This window comes from Belonocnema kinseyi, chromosome 4 (genome assembly GCF_010883055.1).
Source record: "Belonocnema kinseyi isolate 2016_QV_RU_SX_M_011 chromosome 4, B_treatae_v1, whole genome shotgun sequence".
Classification (NCBI taxonomy): Eukaryota; Metazoa; Arthropoda; class Insecta; order Hymenoptera; family Cynipidae; genus Belonocnema; species Belonocnema kinseyi.
Window position 1 is genome coordinate 51,075,480 of NC_046660.1, and position 20,115 is coordinate 51,095,594.

General features: G+C 24.5%; 1 protein-coding gene across 2 annotated transcripts in view; it reads left to right on the top strand.

Moving 5' to 3' along the window:
• The window catches only part of LOC117172045 (hippocampus abundant transcript 1 protein), a 51,583-nt gene extending 34,175 nt beyond the window's left edge, over window positions 1-17,408 (top strand). The window contains exons 5-7 of one of the 2 annotated variants that reach the window (XM_033359777.1): window positions 2,290-2,581; window positions 2,650-2,827; window positions 16,590-17,408. In XM_033359777.1, the coding sequence (XP_033215668.1) occupies window positions 2,290-2,581; window positions 2,650-2,827; window positions 16,590-16,696 (577 nt within the window). In that variant the 3' untranslated portion in view covers window positions 16,697-17,408. The remainder of the gene's footprint in view (window positions 1-2,289; window positions 2,582-2,649; window positions 2,828-16,589) is intronic. The other variant, XM_033359779.1, reaches the window with a different exon arrangement.
• The last annotated feature ends 2,707 nt before the right edge of the window (window positions 17,409-20,115 follow it).

Sequence of the window (20,115 nt, forward strand, 5' to 3'; positions counted from 1 at the left end):
TTAACTGAAAATTTAACCGTTACACTTTGAGTTGAAAATTGAACTTTTATAATTTAAAGTTTAACAATTAGAATGTAAATTTGTCTTTTTTAATTGGAAATTCATTTATTTCGTTGAAAATTCACGTATATTGTTTAAAAAAAAGCGACTTTTATGGTATAAAATCGACATTTTAGGTTGAAAATGATTTTTTTCTTTGAAAGTTCATCACATTGTCTAAAAATTCTTCTTTTTGGTTGAAAATTAAAGTATTGCAGTTAAATATTAATAGGTTTAGTGGAAAATTAATCTTTTTAGTCTAGAAATAAATTTATTTGGTTGAAAAATAAACTCTTGTTAAAATTTAATTTTTTTCAGTCAAGATTCGTCATTTTAATTAAAAACTCATTTCTTTGGTTGATAAATGAGCTATTAGATTGAAAACTTGTTTTTTATTTGGATAAAGAGACATTTTTTTTTACAGAAGTTTTAACCGTTTTATTGAAAATGTGTCTTTTTTGGTTGATAATCATGTTTCTCTTGAACTGAAAATACTGTTTCATAAAAAAGTTATTTTTTTACTGAAAATTTAATTATTCAGTTTTTTGTTAAAAGTTAGCTTTTTTAGTTGAATATTCCTCTTTTTTCGTTAGAAATTCAACTATTTCAGTTCAATATTTATCATTTTAGTTGACAATTCATCTTTTATATTAGAAATAAATTTATTTGATTGAAGATTCGTCATTTTAATTGAAAATTAATTAAATTGGTTAAAAAATAAGTTATTTGATAGAAAAATTGTTTTTTTTTGTGAAAAAGAATTTTATCATAGAAAATTCAACTATTCTATTGAAAATGTGTTTCTTTTTTTGTTGAAAATAATTTTTTTCTTAAACTGAAAATACTATTTCAGTTGAATATCCCATAATTTTAATTAAAAATTAATTTGTTTTGTAGAACCTTCATTTTTTGACTGAAAATTTAATTATTCAATTTTTGTTTAGAAAATGATCTTTTTTAGTTAAAAATTCGTCTTTTTCCGTTGAAAATTCATCTTTTAGGTTTAGAAATTAATTTATTTAGTTGAAAAATAAAATTAAAAAAAAAAACAATTTTTTTCACTCAAGTTTCATGATTTTAATTAAAAATTTATTTAATTGAAAAATGAGATATTTAATTTAAAACTTGTTTTTTGTTTGGATGAAAAGAAATTTTGTTACAGAAAATCTAACAATTTTATTGTGAAAATGTGCCTTTTTGTTGAAAATAATTTTTTTTCTTAAACTAAAATTATTATTCCAGTTGAATATTCCAGAATTGTAGTGAAAATTCTTTTTTTGTTGTTGTTGAAAGTTCTTGTTTTGACTGCAAATTTAACTAATCAATTTTTGGTTCAAAAGTTATCTTTTTTAGTTGCCGATTCGTATTTTTTGGTTTGAAATTCCATTATTCCAGTTAAACATTAATCATTTTAGTTGAAAATTTACCTTTTAGATTATAAATAAATTTATTTATTAAACGGTTCATCATTACAATTAAAAATTTATTTATTTGGTTGAAAAATAAGTTATTTGAAAACTTGTTTTTTTTTATGAAAAAGAATTTTATTACAGAAAATTGAACTATTCTATTGAAAATGTACTTCTTTTTTGGTTGAAAATAATTTTTTCTTCGACTGAAAATACGATTCCAGTTGAATATTCCATCATTTTAGTTAAAACTTCATTTTTTTGGTAGAACATTTATTTTTCGACTGAAAAGTTAATTTTTCAGTTTTTGGTTAAAAAATAATGTTTTTTAGTTGAAATTCCACTTTTTTGTTTAAAATTGAACTATTCCAGTTCAGGATATATAATTTTAGTGGAAATCCATCAGTTAAGATAAAAATGAGTTTTTTTGTTACTAAAAATGCAATTTCAATTTTCTGTTGAAAATATATGTTTTGTCTAGCTCAAAATTCAACTATTTGGTTGAAAATATATCTCCTTTATTTGAAAATTCAACTATTTCATTAAAATTAATGTATTTGATTGAAAAATTGTATTTTTTTGGGTATAAAATTAATCTTATTGTTTAAAAATTCAAATTTTTGGTTTAAAATTCCACTATTCCAGTTGAAGATTCATAATTTTATTTGAAAATTTATTTATTTTTTCTTCTTCTATTTTTTGCTCTATTCTGTTAAAGGATGTTTAGAAATGAACGAGATATTATATAAAATAAATGCTTGCGTTTTTCATCAAATATAAACATAAGTAAACTCAGTTTGAAAACGATTACAGCTTGGAAATTTTTCTTTTCTTCCAACAGGATGATGTGGGCTGCAGGCGTTCTGGCTTCTATTTCAAGTATAACATATCCAGCAATTTCTGCATTTGTATCCATGCATTCCGACGCTGACAAGCAGGGCTTGGTGCAAGGAATGGTGACCGGAATGCGTGGACTCTGCAACGGTTTGGGCCCCGCGATGTTTGGCATAATTTTCTACCTTTTCCACGTCGATCTCAACGACGACACGCCCACATTGCCCCTGAAACCTCCTCTCTTGATAGAGAACAATCGAACGGGAACTGCCAATCAGCATCTGGATATCGTTCCCCAGGTTCGCTTTGACCAATTCAAACTTAAATTTCAAACATCAAAGATACTCTGTCTCATGTCAAATTGAAGAGTGTAAATTCTTTTTTGCAGCTGGTGCCAGGACCTCCATTCGTCTTTGGCGCGTTACTGGTGATTTGTGCTCTTCTAGTTGCGACATTTATACCCGAGACGAATCCAATGTTAACGGGACAAATTCACCACTCTTCTACCTCCCGGAGGCCTTCCGGTAAATACGCATATCAAAAATGTACGTTACAGCTTACCACTATTCAAAACAAAAAGGACATGATTGGTGGTGGGTTTTACAGGCCTCACAGACCGACTAACCCCCCCATTTCACCCGATATTTCCCCCTATGCTCCTAAAGTACCCTTTTTTCAATATTTCAATATATGGCACCGCATTTGCAGCCAATGATGGAACACTGTCACCAAATTTATGATAAGATTCAAGCTTTTCCACAGGGTTGTCTACCATACCTGGAAAACCCTAGAAATTTCAGGGTTTTTTTTTTAAGTTAGGAAATTTTTTCGCAAGTGTACTTTTTTTTTTTTAATTGCAATATAAAATTCAATAAAAATGATTTTTCATTTGTGAAACAGGGTGGTCGCTGGACCGGCAAACCGGGAAGTGGCCAAAAAATTTTAGAGACCGGGAAATGAGAGTCATTTTTTTTTGACCGGGAATTTTACAAATTTGTGAAAGAAAAATCTGTCCACGTTCGATTTCAGCGGTTTTTAAATAATTAGTGGAATTGTTATGTTTTTCAATTATGCTATTATTTAGCTTACAATTCGTAATTAAAAATTTCTTACTTTAAACATTTTCCGTTTAAAATTTTTATTTTTAAGGTTACATTTTTAATTTAAAGAATTTTTAAATGCTTTCTTAAAGACTTGAAAAAATAAAACCCTTTTATGTTGAAAATGTTGGGTGAAAAACATTTTAATTTAATAAATAAATACATTTTTGTAATTTATCTGTACTTTAAGTAATAAAAAACTGAACAAAAACGATTTGACAAAACGATTTTAAATCAGTTCAAAATTTAAGAATTTTTACATTTTTACGTTAAAACTTAAACGGTTTCAATTTGAAAGTCTTAGTCATTAAAGAAATGTGAACGTGTGACTGAAAGTTTATAATCTATTTTTAACTCAAAAATAACTTCATAATAATATATTCTTAATTAAAGGATTTTATTAAATTTAAAATGTTGTTTCAGTTTAAAATATTTCATTTTTAACCGATTCAATTTCAAATTTTCAATTATTAATTATTAAATATTTAGCAATATTTGAATTTGTATTTAAGACAAGTAAATTGAAACTAAATATTTAAAAGTAAAGAATCTATAACTGAATCATTTGACATAGAAAACCTGGAATCGTTAAAATTTCGAAGAGACTTTAAACTTTGAACTTTACAATTTTAATTGTTCTATTTGAAAAATGCTTAATTTTTAAATGAAAATTTTAAATTTGTATGTATAATTTACAAATGAACATTTGTATAAAAAATTTTTATAATTTTAAGAGATATTTAGTAGTTTTAAAAAGATAAAAAATGATCATGAAAATTTTAGAAAGTTTTCTTAAAATCTTCTAGAATCTTTTTTGAAAATTTTGTTTAAATATTTGAAAAACTTTTTAAATATTCTCTTAAAATGATTTTTCAAAATAAAAAATTATTTTTAATTTTTCTGTGAATCTTAAGAAAGCGTTTTTATTCTTTTAAAACCTTTCATAATTCTTGAAAAGAACCTAAATTTTTTTGTTTAAAATCTGCGAAAATCTACATTTTGTTTTATATTAGGCTATCATTTCAAGTTTTACATTAAGTTTGAATCTCTTCAAAACTTCTACATATCTCTTAAAATTACTCAAATTTCGTATACAAATAATAAATGTTCAATTGTTATTTATACATCCAAATCGTAAAGAAATTTTCTAAAATTTGCAGGATTTTCTGAAAATTTTAGAAAAAATTCCATTCATTTTAACAGATATTTAGAAGTTCTAAAAAAATTTCCAAAATTATTTTAAATGTTCACTTATCATTTTTTCAATTTTTCAATAGTTAATGTTTCTAGCTTAAAATTCTTTAAAATTATATTATTTTGAAAATTTTAAATTTCATTCATTGATTTTTTAATTTAGAGCATTGAAAATGATAACGTGGATTGATATTCTTTATATTGAAAAATGTTAGTACATTCAATTTTATACGCGTAAATTATTGAGCCCTTGAATACAAAATTTGTTAATTAAAAAAATTTTAATTTCAATTTTAAAAGTTCAAAATTTAACAGTTCTACTTTGAGTGCTTTCATTTAAAGCTCAGTTTTTATTACCTAAAGTGGAAATTTTTTTAGCTTTAGTGTTCCTTTTTAATTTCATTGACCGTGAAAAATGTTTGCGAACCGGGAAAACCCGGGAAATGGCCGGGAGTTTATTTCGTCGATTAAAACGGCCACCCTGTAAAAATAGCTGTATATTAATTTATGTAAGCATTTGGTTGAAAACTCGTTTTCTTTCTGATTGAAATTAATTTTTTTAACGAAAATTTGACTATGTAATTTTTTCTTAAAAATTGATCGTTTTTAGTTGAAAATTCAAGTATGTCGTTGAAACTGGATGTGTTTTGTTGGAAATTTACTAGTTTCTTGACAATATACACTCTCTCTTGACAAATAAATTTTTCATGGCTAAAAATTTAATTCATGTTGAGAAGTCGTCTTTTTTGGTCGAATTAAACTGTTTTTGATTGAAATTAAAATCTTTTTTATTGAAATATCATCTACTACATTGTTCGTTCAGAATTCATCTTTTTGGGGATGAAAATGTTATTATTTCGTTAAAATTTAAACCATTTTGTTAAAAAACTGATTTTTGTTGTTGAAGGTTTATCATTTTAATGGAAAATTCATCTTTTTGGTGGAAAACTGACATGATTTCTTGAATATTCGTTTTTTCCTTGGCTGAAAGTTAATTTTTTTGAATGAGTATTTAATTAGTACAGTCCAAACATTAAATATTTTTTTGAAATTTTTTTTTTCTTCTTAAAAAATATTTTTTTTGTTTTCAAACTGAAAATGCAATTATTCTTGTTGAAGATACTCAATTTTATTTGAAAATTCATCACTTTGTTTGAAAATTTAACTATTTAAAAAAATGAGTTTTCTTTAAGTTGAAAATTATTTTTTTTTTCAACTGAAAATGTAACTATTCCTATTTTATGTTCCATCATTTTACTTTAAAATTCATTTATTTTGCTTGAACATTAGTTTTTTAACTGAAAATTTTACTTTTCAATTTTTTGTTGACACTTATTCTTTTTAATTTAGAATTCATGTTTATTATTGAAAATTCATATTTTTGGTAGCAATTAATCTTTTTGGTTGAAAAATTCAACTATTAGAGTTAAATATTCATCTTTTTGGTTCAAAATTCATTTGTTTGGTTGAAAATAAATTATTTTGTTTTAATTGCAAATTTTACTTTTCCATTTTAGGCTGAAAATTTATATTTTTTAGTTCAAAATTCAAGTATTTGGTTAAAAATTTGTCTTTTTTACCAAAAAATGTAACTAATTCGTTGAAAATTCATATATTTTGTTAACAAACCGTCTTTCTGATCGAAAATGATTCATAATTTATCAATAAAATATTCATAATTTTATTTGAAAATTCATCTATTTCAGTTAAAGATTCATCATTATAGTTACAGATAATGAAAATTCATCACATTTGATAGAAAATTGAGCTATTTTGTTAAAAATTTGGTTTTCTTTTGTTGAAAATTGGTTTTTTGTTGTTAAAAATTTAACAATTCCATTTGTGGTTAAAAACGGATATTTTTTAGTTTTAAATTCAACTACTTGGTTGTAAATTTCTCTTTTTTGAGTTAAACATTCGACCATATCGTTAAACATTCATGTATTTAATTGAAAATTCATGTTTTTTCGTTCAAAATAAAACTACTTGGTTTGGAAGTAAAACTCTTTTGTTAAAAATTCATCTTTTTGATTCAAAATTTATCTATTTCAGGTAAAGATTTATAATTTTAATTGAAAATTCATCAATTTATTTCAAAATTTGCTTTTTCCTGGTAGATAATTAATTAATTTAAATGAAAATTTAAGTATTCTATTTTTTATTTAAAACTGAAACTGCCGAAAATATATATTATTACTGAATTATAAAATTTCTCAAATTTCAAATAACGATATTTTGAATTGACAGAAAATAATACCCCGAATTTAAAAATATCTGAAACTAGAATTCACCGACTTCGAGGCCGACTTATAAAATAAGGAATTATTAAATTCCCACAAATATTTCAATTCCCGAAATTCAGAACTGCTGAACATAGTTAATTGATTATTATTTTATGAGCTATTTATAAAATTATAAATAAGGCAAACAATTTAATTATTCATTAATTAATCATTTATTCAGTATTTTCGGCAAATTTAAATTTCAGGAATAATAATATCATTTATTTGTACAATGCCACTATATAATAAATATAATTATTATATCTATATATTTCAAAAAAAGAATATGATAAAGCATAAATCTTTAGCAACACTCAAATTAATCGGAAATTATTTTTCGAAGTGTTATGATAAATCCATGTTGATATTAAATTCAGAGAATTGAGAACAAGAAAATAAGTATTATCAGTTTGTTTTTAAATTCATATAAATATAAGAATTAATATAATTTTCATAAGATTCTTGAGAAAATTAAAAAAAAAGGTTTTTTAATATTTCAGATGTGTCAGAAAATAATCTAGAAGATTGGGAAGGAATCAACAAATATTTGTTAAATTTTCGGAAATGTTTCCCAGTTTTCAAATATTTCTAATTTATTTAAACCTCTTAAATTCCTGAAAATATTTTTAACTGTCTCGAATTTTTCTCAAAATGTTCAACTATCATTCAAAAATTAAAAAAAGAAAGGTTTTTTTAATCTTCTAATTTTTCCCCGAAATTTTAAGAGAATTTGTTTATTCTCTTTGAAAATATCCCAATGACTTTGAAGCTCCTAAAGTTTAGTTTAGAAATCTTTAAAAATCCACATTTCTAAAAATCTTTTAAAATTTAGAATTCATTTTGAATCTTCAATTCTGCTAAATATTTTTTTAATTTACTCGATTTTTTATTTGTTTTTATTTTTTAAAACTTTTTTTAAAACTTTTGATATAATCTCTTAAAATTAATTTTTCGAAATAAAAAATTATTTTAATTTTTCCTAGGAACCTGAAGAAATATCTTTAATTTTCGTGAAACTTTAGAAAATTCTTTAAAAAATTTTTATAAGTTCTTCTTTACTTATGCTTAAAAATCTTTTACATTACTTATACAAATTTTAGGAAATATTTTTAAAATTTTTTAAACTCTTTTTTTAATTTTCTCTTGATGTGCCTAACAAAAGACTAATTTTTAAACTTGCCCATGAATATTGAAAACTTTTTTTCATTCATTGTACACTTTGAAAAATTCAGTTTACCTAAAAAATTTGTAAATCCTGAAATATTAAAAAAATTGTCCCAAAGTCTTCCATATTCTTATACCCCAAATTTTGAAATCTTAAAAACTTAATATTATTCTTTTAAAATGAAACCTAAATCATTTCTTTAAAAATTGTTCATGATTATTAAAAAGCTTCTCATTTTTATTTTTGACAAATTTTACGTTTTCAAGTAACCATTTTTTATTATGAATTCTCTTAAAAATTTAAACAATTATAGGTAAAGAATTTACTTGAAAAAAAGAAGTAAATAATTGTAAAATTATTTAAACAAATTATTGCATTGTTATCGTTGATTAAATAACTAATCAAGTCTAGAAAATAATTTAATTTCGCGAGTTAACTGAAGAAGAAAAAACAATATTTAAACAAATTAAAATTTTTTAAAGAATTAAATATTAGTTAAAGAATGACTGGTTATTCTTAAATTACCAATTAATGATTATTTATTTGTAAAAAACGTTTAAAAAGCGTCAATAAACCGAAATATTACGTAAAATTCAAATTTGTCACTTATGGGGTTTTCTTTGGGGACCCATAAAAGTGGCTTAAAATTATTCAACCACAAAATTTATTATTGATTCTTATTCTCTGACGAATTCTGTACAATATAATGAAACCCGGAATTATTTGTAACATATTATCGCGTTTTTTGAATATTAGATTTACAAAAAGCTGAGAAATTCGGAAATTCCTGGGTATTTTTAAAGATTCCGAGAAATTATTAATAGATTTCAATATTTTAAAAGATTTTTTAAAATTCAGGGTAATTTTAAAAGATTTCAATATTTTAAAAGATTTTTTTTAATTCAGGGTAATTTTAAAAGATTTCAAGAAATTTTCTATTAATTTTATTATTTTGAAGGGGTTTCAAAGAGCTTGAAATATTTTAAGCTAAAAAATGTTCTGGAATTTCGGAAGTTATAGATATTTTAAAAGATTTTCACATGATTTTATAAGATTTCCGAGGATTTCAATGATTTTAAGATATTTTAAAGCTCTTAAAAAATTTTAACACATTTTCCAGGATTTCAAATAATATAGATTATCGCGAGTTTTTATTATATTTTAGTGTATTTCAAAGAATTTATTCACGCGAAGGGAGTTATTTTGTAGGCTTTCAGAAGATTTGAAGGGATTTGAAATATTTGAGGTTATTTAAAAAAATTACAAAGAAATTTTCTACTGATTTGACAAGAAGTGTGAGGGATTTCGTAGTGTTTCAAGTGTTTCAAGAGATTTTCAAAAATTTATTGCAATTTTTATTTCGAGTTTGTTCTGAATTCTTATTAGTTTATCTTGATTTTTTTTGCATTCTTTTAAATTCTTTTATATTCGCTCAATTTTTCTCAATCAATGGATAAAAAAAATGTCTTCTTTAATTCATCTTGATGTCTTGTAAACTCGCCTCAATTCTTAGACATTTCATCAAATTCTTTTGAATGCCTTTTTAATTTTTCGAAACTCGTTTCAAACTTACTAAATTCAATGCATTTTTTATATTTTTCAATGGTTTTCAATTCACTTGATTGCTTTTTAAATCCAGCTTTATTTTTCTTAAACATGTCTTTTAGTTATAAAGTATTACGGTTTCAAAGATTTCAAGTGATTTAATATTTTTTAAATTCACCCGGAATTCTTATTAATGTACCCTGAATTATCTTAAATCTTCTTTTTTTATTTATTTTTTTATTGAATTCAACTTTTTGGGATAAAAATTTTATCGGTTATAGTTTCTTCTCTTTAGTTGAAAATGTATCTTTTATTTTGTTTCATTTTTGATTAAAAACAAATCTTTTATTTGAAAAATTAAATGGTCTGTTGAAAATTCGTCCTTTTTGATTGAATTCAAGGGCTCTTAATTAAAAATATTTTATTGCTGGAAATATCGACTATTATATTTTACGTTATTTGTTGAAGATTCATATCTTCGGTTTAAAATAAACTATTTTGATGAAAATCAGTTTTTTTCATTAAAAATTGATTAACTGAAAATTTAACTTGTCCGTTTTTGGTTAAAAAATCGCCTCTTTTAGTTAAAAAATGTACCATTTGGAAGAAAATTCATATAATTTATTGAAAATTTGTTTCTTCTAATTAGAAATTTGTTTCTTCTAATTAGAAATTAATCATGATGCTTGACAATGACTCTTTTTGATTGCAAAAATATTTTTCGGTTGGAAATTCAACTACGTGTTTGAAAATTTCCTTTTTTTAGAAAATTATTCTTTTTTTTTTGCAAATTCATTTATTTTGGTTAAAAATTCATTTCTTTGGTTACAAATTTAACTGCTTTCGTAAAAATTTATTTACTTTGCTAAAAATATATTTTTTTATAAAAATTAATTTTTTAGTTAAAAACTAGACTTTTTGATAGGAAGTTAATCTTGATTGAAAATTCATTATTTTTGGTTGAAAATTTAAGTATCGCGTTCAAACCTCTTTTTTATTTGTTCAAATTGATTGTTTTAAACTCAAAAGTAAACTATTTGATTTTTGGTTACAAGTTTTTTTTAGTTGCAAATTAATTTCTTAAGATTAAAAATGAGCTTTTTTAATAAAAAATTTTGTTTTTTGAAAATTAATTTTTGAATTTAAAAATTAAGTATTTCATTTAAAATTCATCGTTTTTATTTGATTAGAAATTAATTACTTTTGATGAAAATTGAACTGGTCCATTTTAGATTGAAAATGTTTTCTTCTTTAGTTAAAAATGTATTTTTAGTTAAAAATTTAACACTTTTGTTAAAAATTCATTTTCTTTTAGTAGAAGATTTACCTTTTTTAGTTAGAGCTTCAAATATTTAGTTTGAAATTTCTACATTTTTTTGAAAATTTCTCTTTAAAGTAGAAACTTAATCTGCTTGTTTCAAAACTCATCATTTTTGTTGAAAATTAAACTATTTTATTTTTGTTTGGAAATTGCACCGTATTGTTTTTGGTACAAAATGTATCTTTATTGATTGAGTCAGAAATTTTTTTTGCAAGCGTGCTTAATTTTTGGTTTGAATTGCAATATAAAAATCAATAAGGATTATTCTTTATTTCTGAAAATAGCTTTATATTACGGCAAATTAGAAGATTTTATTTTTAGTTAAACAACCTAAGTATCTCGTTGAAACTGCATCTATTTTGTTGGAAATTTACCAGTTTTTTGCAATAAGTTCTCTCCCTTGACAGAAAAATATTTTTCAGTTAAAAATTGAACACATGTTGACAAGTCGTTTTTTTTTGTTGAATTAAACGGTTTTTAATTAAAAATCGAAATATTGTTTGATTGAAATATCAACTTCTACATTTTTCGGTCAGAATTCATCTTTTTTTTTTTTAATTCAAATTTTATTACTTGGTTAAAAGTTAAACCCTTTTATTAAAAACTAGTTTTTTTGTTGAAGGTTCATCATTTCAATTGAAAATTTATCTTTTTGGTTTCAAAATTCAACTATTTCAGTTGATGATTTATTATTTTATTTAAAAATTCATTAGTTCGGTTAAGTTTTTTTTTACTGAAAATGTAACTAATCAATTTTTTGTTGGAAATTGATCTTTTTAAATTAAAAATTCAACTATTTGTTTGAAAATTTGCCTCTTTTAATTCAAAATTCGACTATTTTATGGTTTATGTTTTTTGTTAAAAAATCTTTTTTTCTAGAAAATTATTCTTCTTGTTTGAAAATGCATCTATATTCTAATTATTATTATTACTATCAGTATTTCAAGTATTCCTAATAAATATTCATAATTTTATTAATCAATTTATCTATTTGGTTGAATATTCCATAATTTTCGTTGAAAATTCAACTTTTCGGTTTCACATTCAACTATTTAACTTAAACATTAATCATCCCTATTTCATTTCTGGTTTAAAATGGATCTTTTTAAGTTTTAAATTCAACTATTTTATTGAAACTTAGTCTTTCTGAGTTAAAAATTCAAATAATTCATTACAAATTTATCTATTTTGTTGACAAATCGTCATTTTTGGTAGAAAATTAATCTTCTTGTTTGAAAAGTCATCTTTTTTTCGTTGAAAATAAAACTAGTTAGTTTTAAGTTCAACTCTTTTGTTAAAATATCGTTTTGGTAAAAAAAAACCTGGAATTGTCAGGGAATTTTCAATAATATGGAGGGATTTTAAAGATTTTAGGGTATTTAAACAAATTTGCAAGGAATTTCTAAGAGCTTTTACATTTTTCAAGGTATTTCAAAAGATTTCAAAGGATTTAAAATTTTTTAGGAAATTTTAAAAGATTTCAAGGAATTCTTTCATTTTATTTATTAATTTGAAGGGATATCAAAGTACTTGCAATATTTTTATATAAATTTTTTTTCTATAATTTCTTGCTAGTTACTTGCGAATTCTTCTAAATTCACTCAATTTTATTTCATTCAATGGATTTTTTAATTTTTAAAAGTTTTTCCATATTTCTTAAGTAATTTTGAATATATTTGAATTCTTTGGAATTTAACTTGAATTTTTTGGAAGTCTTCTGATTTTTTCTTGAATTTATTACCATTTGAGCACGAAAAATGTACTCTATGAGCGTTACAAAAAGTACCCTCTGGTCCCTATATTAAATCCCATAGGGACTGTGAGGCCTGGTTTAATTTAGCCGTTTAGTTTTCTTATTTCCATTTCACGCTATCGCCTTTAGGCTCTTCGATTCGAAACGAATTATTATTTTCAGGCCCCAAAGCTTAGTCCTTATTTCTTTTTTCGTGTTTTTTTTTCTTTCTTTTTTTTAGTTAAACACGTTTCTGTCATCTTTAAATTCTTAAAAGCTTGTGCAACTGCGAGGCCTCTAATTAAAAAGTTCGTTAGGGATTGAATGGCATACAAGAATTCGCTAAAAGCTTCTATTCAAACATCTTTTTTATTTTATTTGAATAGTTTAAAACTGAATCAACATTTTTCATTCGATTGTACTAAAATAAATATTAAAAGTGTTTTGATATTTTATTACTAAAAATTGTAAATATACCTATATATTTCTTAATCGGAGAGGAAAAATTTACGTTTTTAAATAAAATTATGAAAACTGTAATTATGTTAACAGAATTTTTTAAAAAGAGTTATTATAGTTTTGTCTTTAAACAGGGATTTTTTGAAGAGAATGATAATTTTTAGGTTTTTTTTTTTTAGGAAATTCTCCAAAAGAATTATAATTCTGAGTTACAATTGGATTAAAAAAAAGAAATATAATGAAGTATAATTCTGACTTTTACAGTGAATTTTGGAAAAAAATTATAATTCGTAATTTTATCAATTTTCGAAAAAAAAATCATAAATCAGATCTGGAACGAGAAATTGTCCAAATTAATTATAATTCTGACTTGGAACAGTGAATTTTCTTTAAAAAATGGCAGTTTCGACTTGAAACAAGGAATTTTTGAAAAGATTTATATTTCTGAGAAAAGAACTAAAATTCTAGCATTGAACATGAGATTTTCGAACAGATTTCTGTTTAGGGTTTAGGGAATTTTCCAAAAGCATTATAACTTTTAACTTGGAACGGGATAATTCTGAATTGTATTAGAGAATTTTTGGAAAAAATTGTTATTCTGATTTTTTTCAGAGAATTTTCGAAAAATTGGAATAGCATTTTTATATTTATTAGATTAATACGAAAAGAATTATGATCTGGTAAACCTGGAATTGTCAGTGAATATATATTTAACTAATTTTATGAAATTTTTTGTTTTGTAGATAATTTTCTCAACTGGAATTTTAATGATTCTATTTTTGGTTGAAAAATTATTGTCTTTAGTTGAAAATTCAAGTATCTGGTTGAAAAAACATATATTTTGTTGAAAATGTCTTCTGTTTGGTAGAAAGTTATTCTTGGTTGAAATTTCGTATTTTTTCTTGAAAATTGAACAATTTATTAGCAATTTTTTCTCTCCCCTGAAAAATCTTTCTTAGTTGAAAATTCAACTCATGTTGAAAAGTTGTATTTTTTAGTTCAATTTAACTCTTCTTGATTACAAATAAAAATCTTTTTAGGTTGAAATTTGAACTTTTTCTTTCAGAAATCATCTTTTTTGGAATGAAAATTTAAATAATTATATTAATTTGTTGGTTAAACATTCATATTAATTAAAATTTCATCTCTAGTTAAAAAATGAGCTGTTTCATTGAAAATTAATTTTTATTTTGGTCACAAATTAATTTTTTCTGTATATGTAACTATTTTAGTTGAACATTCGATCATTTTAGTTGAAAATTTATCTCCTTGGTCAAATATGAAATTTTTAAAATTAAAAATGTAACTATTCAATTTTTAGTTGAAAACTTATGTTTTTTAGTTGAAAAGTCGTCTTTTTGGCAGAAATTAAGCTTCTTGATTGCAAACGTATCTTTTTGATTGAAACTTCAACTATTTTAGTTGAAAATTCATCATTTTGTTCAAAAATTAATTTTTTTTGGCTGAAAATTGAACTTTACCATTTTTGGTTGAAAACTGATTTGCTTTAGTTTAAATTCAACTACTTCGCTGAAAAGTAATGTATTTTGTTGAAAAATCGTCCTTTTTTGTTAGAAAATTAACCTTTATTTGAAAAGTAATTTTCTAGTTAGACAATGGATGGCTTAAAAATTCATCTATTCCAGTTAAAGATTAATCAGTTTAGTTGAAAATTTATTACTTTCTTTTTTATCAGTTTTCCTTTTTGGTGGAAAATTACTTTTTTAAACTGAAAATTAAACTATTCTAATTGAAAATATCAGAATTTTTGCTGGAAATTAATTAATCTTTTTGGTTGAAAATTCAAAATCAGCTAAAAATTCATCATTTTAGTTAAAAATTAATCTTTTTTTCATAAAATGAAACTATTTCAGATGAAGGTTCCTAATTTTAGTTGAAAATTCATTAGTCTGATTGAAAATTAATTTTTTTAACTGATTATTTAACTATTTAATTTTTGTTTGAAAATCTTTCTAATCAATTCAAATGTCATGCATTCTGTCCAAAATTTGTCTTTTTTGGTTGAAATTAATTTTTTTTAAACTTTATATTTCTAGTTGAAAATTCAACTATTCTGGTTAAACATTCATCTTTTTTGTTTAACATTCAATTATTTCAGCTAAAAATTCATCATTTTAGTTAAAGATTTTTCAGTTTATTTCAAGTTAAGTTTTTTTTTTCGAAAATTTAACTGTTAAATTTTTTGTTGAAAAATAATCTGTTTTAGTACAAAATGCAACTTTTTCTTCGAATATTCAGGTACTTTGTTGAAAAATCGTATTTTTTGGTAGAAAATTAATCTTTTTGTATGAAAATTCATCTCCTTGATTAAAAATTAGTCTTTTTGGTTAAAAATGTAACTATTCCAGTTAAATATTCATCATTTTAGTTCAAATTTAATATTTCTTTGTTTAAAATTCAACTATTCCAAGTGAAAATTCATCATTTCAGTTCCAATTTTGGTTGAAAACTGACATTTTTAAATTTTAATTTTAACTATTAACTATTCATCTTTTTGGTTGCAAATTCAATTATTCCAATTTAATATTCCATCTTTTTTGCTGAAAATTGATTTTTTTGGTTTAGGATTGTTCTAACTGAAAATGTAACTATTCAGTTTTTGGTTGAAAATTGATATTTTTTTAGTTGAAAATTGATGTTTTTTGTTGTAAATTTTTTTGTGGTGGAAATTATTCTTCTTGCTTGAAAAATTCAACTATTCCAGTTAAAGATTCATCACTTTAGTTTAAAAATCATCTTTTTTATTTTAAAAATCAACCATTCGAGTTGAAGATTTATCGTTTGAGCCTAAAACTCATCACTTTGACTAGGAATTAATTTTTTTTTAATGAAAATTTAACTGTTTCATTTATAGTGAAAATTTATATTTCTTAGTTAAAAATTCATCTATCTTGTTGAAAATGCAATATTTTTACTTGAACAGTCAGAAATTTAATTTGTTTTAAATTGAATGTAATATAGGTACCCTGATTAATTTTTCCTACATATGCACTAAGTTTTAAGTATCAGACGGTCAAATAAAAATTTGATTGACTAAATTTCATGGACTTTAGAGAAAAATTCAAGAAATGATTAACTATGTTTTTAATATTATTTAATTATTCGATGGTCTTCCAAATTAAACATATTAATTGAATTCCTAGAAATCGAAAGAAATATTATTTATAATAAACTCGTAAAACTGTATCAATATTCCGAGTCAGTTATTAAAAAAAAATGCGAAATATGTTATTGGCTCCATACTATGAAAAATGATACATCGAAAAATCTTGAAATACCTAGAGAAAACCCGGAACTGTCAGTGAATTATTGTCCAGGATTTGAGTAGACATCCTATTTAACTTAAATTAAATTCAAACTAAAAAGTTTCGCTGACAGACCTTGTCAAATTTTCCCGTTGAGCTTCACTTTCCCCGAAATATATATTTAGGCTGTATCTGGAACATCAAATAATTAATATTTTTCTCCCCCTTTTTTGCTCGTTTCAGGCCTCTCGCTAGACGTTCAATACGACACGGATAGAATAAGTAGTGGCCGGGGGAAACTCGGGCCTCTTTCTCCTCTAGTCGATAACTCCAACACTGCTGCGCTCTAACCAATCCTGAACAGCAGACGTGTCGCGAGACACAATACAGAGGACTTGGATCCTTTTGACAAAGTGAAACGCTATCTTACTGCGTCAAAGTAAACTCTGCATCGAGAGAAAACACTTTGTGCAAGATACTGTAAGCATTGTTTCAACTGTAATATAATCCGCTTAAAGTATTGGTTTAGGACTCTTTGAAGATAGGTTGTGATTGTGAATAGGGAAAGTTAGCGGTGTAGCAGCAGCTCTTGGAATGTCAACTGCGCAATGCTGTCAGACTCCGAAAAGAAAAACGATTCCAGTATTGGAAAATCGAACCGTGGTATAGGGAATTAATTTCTAATCACAAAACAATCGTTTAACTTCTGACAGCAGTGCCGGTAGAATTGCACGTGTTCCATTTAGAGATGGAGTCTTGTCAATCGTCACAAAATGCAACAGAGTAAAAATGTATAATGTTCGCGTGTTTGAAAAAAAAGAAAAGTATCTGTACTGCAGAGCATCTGCCTACCGAAGAACTATTTAGGGCTTGCCGAAAGCACAAAACGGCAAAGCGGATGAAAGTTACAATAAGTATTTTTATCAGGCACACACTATTTCACCAACTCGTTTCGATCGGAAGCATCTGTGTCATAACTTCCCTCACGTTTCTTATACATTTTACATGAAATGAACTATTATTATTTAACTAGAAGGACTGTTACGTTTTATGTTGCCGTTACTTACGTAATGCGTTACTGTTTTTCACGTGTACATACGTTAAGAACGGGATGGATCCCTGACAGTGCGTTGATATTATCGCATTGCCGATCGCTAGTCTATGCGCTCATCGAAGGCTACATAATTTCGAATTTAGGCATTTTTTTTTTTATTTTCAGTTTATCCAAATTCTGGACATTGTAGCGAGAGAAAAACGGATTTTGGTGACGATTTATCGCTTTATAAATAAGGCTGATGCTCATTGGTGCAGATAATCGATTTTAATCGATAGTCGCAAGTTCGATTTTAATCGAAAACGTTCTCGACCATTCAGCTTTAACTAGGAGATAACTCGCCCAATAAAATCTGTTTTCTCTCTTTAATAAGATTTCAGTTTTCTTCCAATTGACTAATTTTTATAGAAAATCAAATAGATTTGAAATGTATCGAAGTTTAAAATCAAACAATTTTAAATTTAAGACGCTTATGAAATATTTTTAATTGAAAGAGTATACTATGAACTATTTCCTATTCAAACAATTCATATATGAACAATTTTGTATTGAAAATTTATAGTTTTCAATTAATCACAGGGTTTCTACTTGACCGGAAAATATGCAAATTAAAAGTAGTAATTATTTTCACTTGAAATAGGGAATTTCGCATTAGAATTACAATTCTGATTTGAAACAAAGAATTTTGATAAAGAGTTATAATTCTGAATCTGAATAAGGATTTTTTTTTCAATTTCCTTCCCATACTTCAGAATTGAAATTATTTTCCAAAGTTTCCATTCAAATTTAAGAATTATTTTTTCTCCAAATAAAAATGTGCCAGAATTTGAAACTTTTTTCTTGTTTGAATTTTATAAAAAGAGAGTTAATATCTTTCTAAATTGTAATAAAAAATTTTGAGAATAAAAATAAATCTGACTTGGAACAGGGAATTTTTTTATATAAATATAATTGTGATTTGGAACAGGGATTTTCCGCCGAGAATTATAATTTAGACTTTGAGATAAGGACTTTCCGTACAAGATTATAATTTGACTTGGAACAGGGAATTTTCGAAATGGAAAAGGAATTTTAATTCTGATTTATAAAAAGGCACTTTACAAACAAAATTCCCTGTTTAAAGTTAGAATTCGTAATATTTTGATCATTCTTTCTTAAGGATCAGAATTTTTTTGGATTAAAAAATTATGTTGTTATTTTCAAATTAATATTTGCCAGAACATGAAACTTTTTTCTTCCAAAGCTTAGAAAAAGGAATTGACTATCTTTCTGACTTTACTGGAACGGGAATTTACAAAATGAAACCCGGTTCAAGTTCGTATTCGTCTGATTTCGAAAATTCCTGGTAAAAAATCAGCATTTATTTGAATTTGAAAATACTCTTTTTTTTTGCAAATAAAAATTTGCCAGAATTTGAAACTTTTTTCTCCTTTGAATTGTAGAAAAAGAGAGTTAATATATTTCTGAATTGTAATAAAAAATTTTGAGAATAAAAATAATTCTGACTTGAAACAGGGAATTTTTTAAATAAATATAATTGTGATTGGGAACAGGGATTTTCCGTCGAAAATTATAATTTAGATTTTGAGACAAGGAATTTCCGTAAAGTATTATAATTAGACTCGGAACAGGGAATTTCCTTAAAAATCAGAATTTGTTTGAATTAAAAAATTATGTTTTTTTCTTTGCAAATAAATATTTGCCAGAATTTGAAACTTTTTTCTTCCAAATTAAAAAAAAAAGAAATGTATTAAATTTCTGCATTGCAATAGAAAATATTGTGAATAAAAATAATTCTGACTTGAAACTGGGAACTTTTAGAAATATGAAAATATAATTTTTACTTGGAACAAGAAATTTCTGTAATACATTTTAAATTGACTTGCCACATGGAATTTTGGCCATGGAACGGGAATTTTGGAAAATAATTTTTATTCTGATATAGAAGAAGGTAATTTTTAAAAAATCCCTGTCCCAAGTCAGAATTCGTCAAAATTTGAAATTTCCCTTTTTCACATTTTTTACAAAGGGAGTATAGGGAATTTTCTAATTTAATTATAATTCTGAGTTTGGGCGGGGAATAAATAAATTGAATAAACAAATTTCCGTGAAGAATTGAAAATTTGACTTTGAGCAGGAATTTTGAAAAAAAAATTTAATTCTGATTTATAAAAAGTTAATTTACAAATCAATCCTTGTTTCAAGTCAGAATTATAATTCTTTTATAGAATTCCCTGTTCCAAATCAGAATTATAATTTTCCGAAAATCCCTTTTTAAAATCAGAAAATGTATATGATGTATATAATGTATATTTTTCTTTTAAATCAATTACAATTTCTAAATACACAGAGACTTTATTTTTAATGTAAGTCACAAGTGAATCTCAAAATTAAAATTGATTAAAAACTGAGTAGAATTTTAATTATGATCAAGGTTGCAGAAATTATGTAGTCCTCGGCGTTCCTCGAAATTGCATGGAATATCGTTCTATTGTGTTTAAAATCGTCGACTGTTGGCGAATTATGCCACGCGTAATTTGTAAAATAAACTTAGAATTCGGGTCGATTTTCTCGATTAAATAAAATTATATTAAATCTCCTAATGGGGTTGCGGAATTCCAAACCCCAAGTCGAGCAGATCGGCCTGAAGAAAAAAATTTTAAAAATCACTAAGGAGAACGAGCAATCTCCGTCAAAGCCAAAGAATGAATAAAA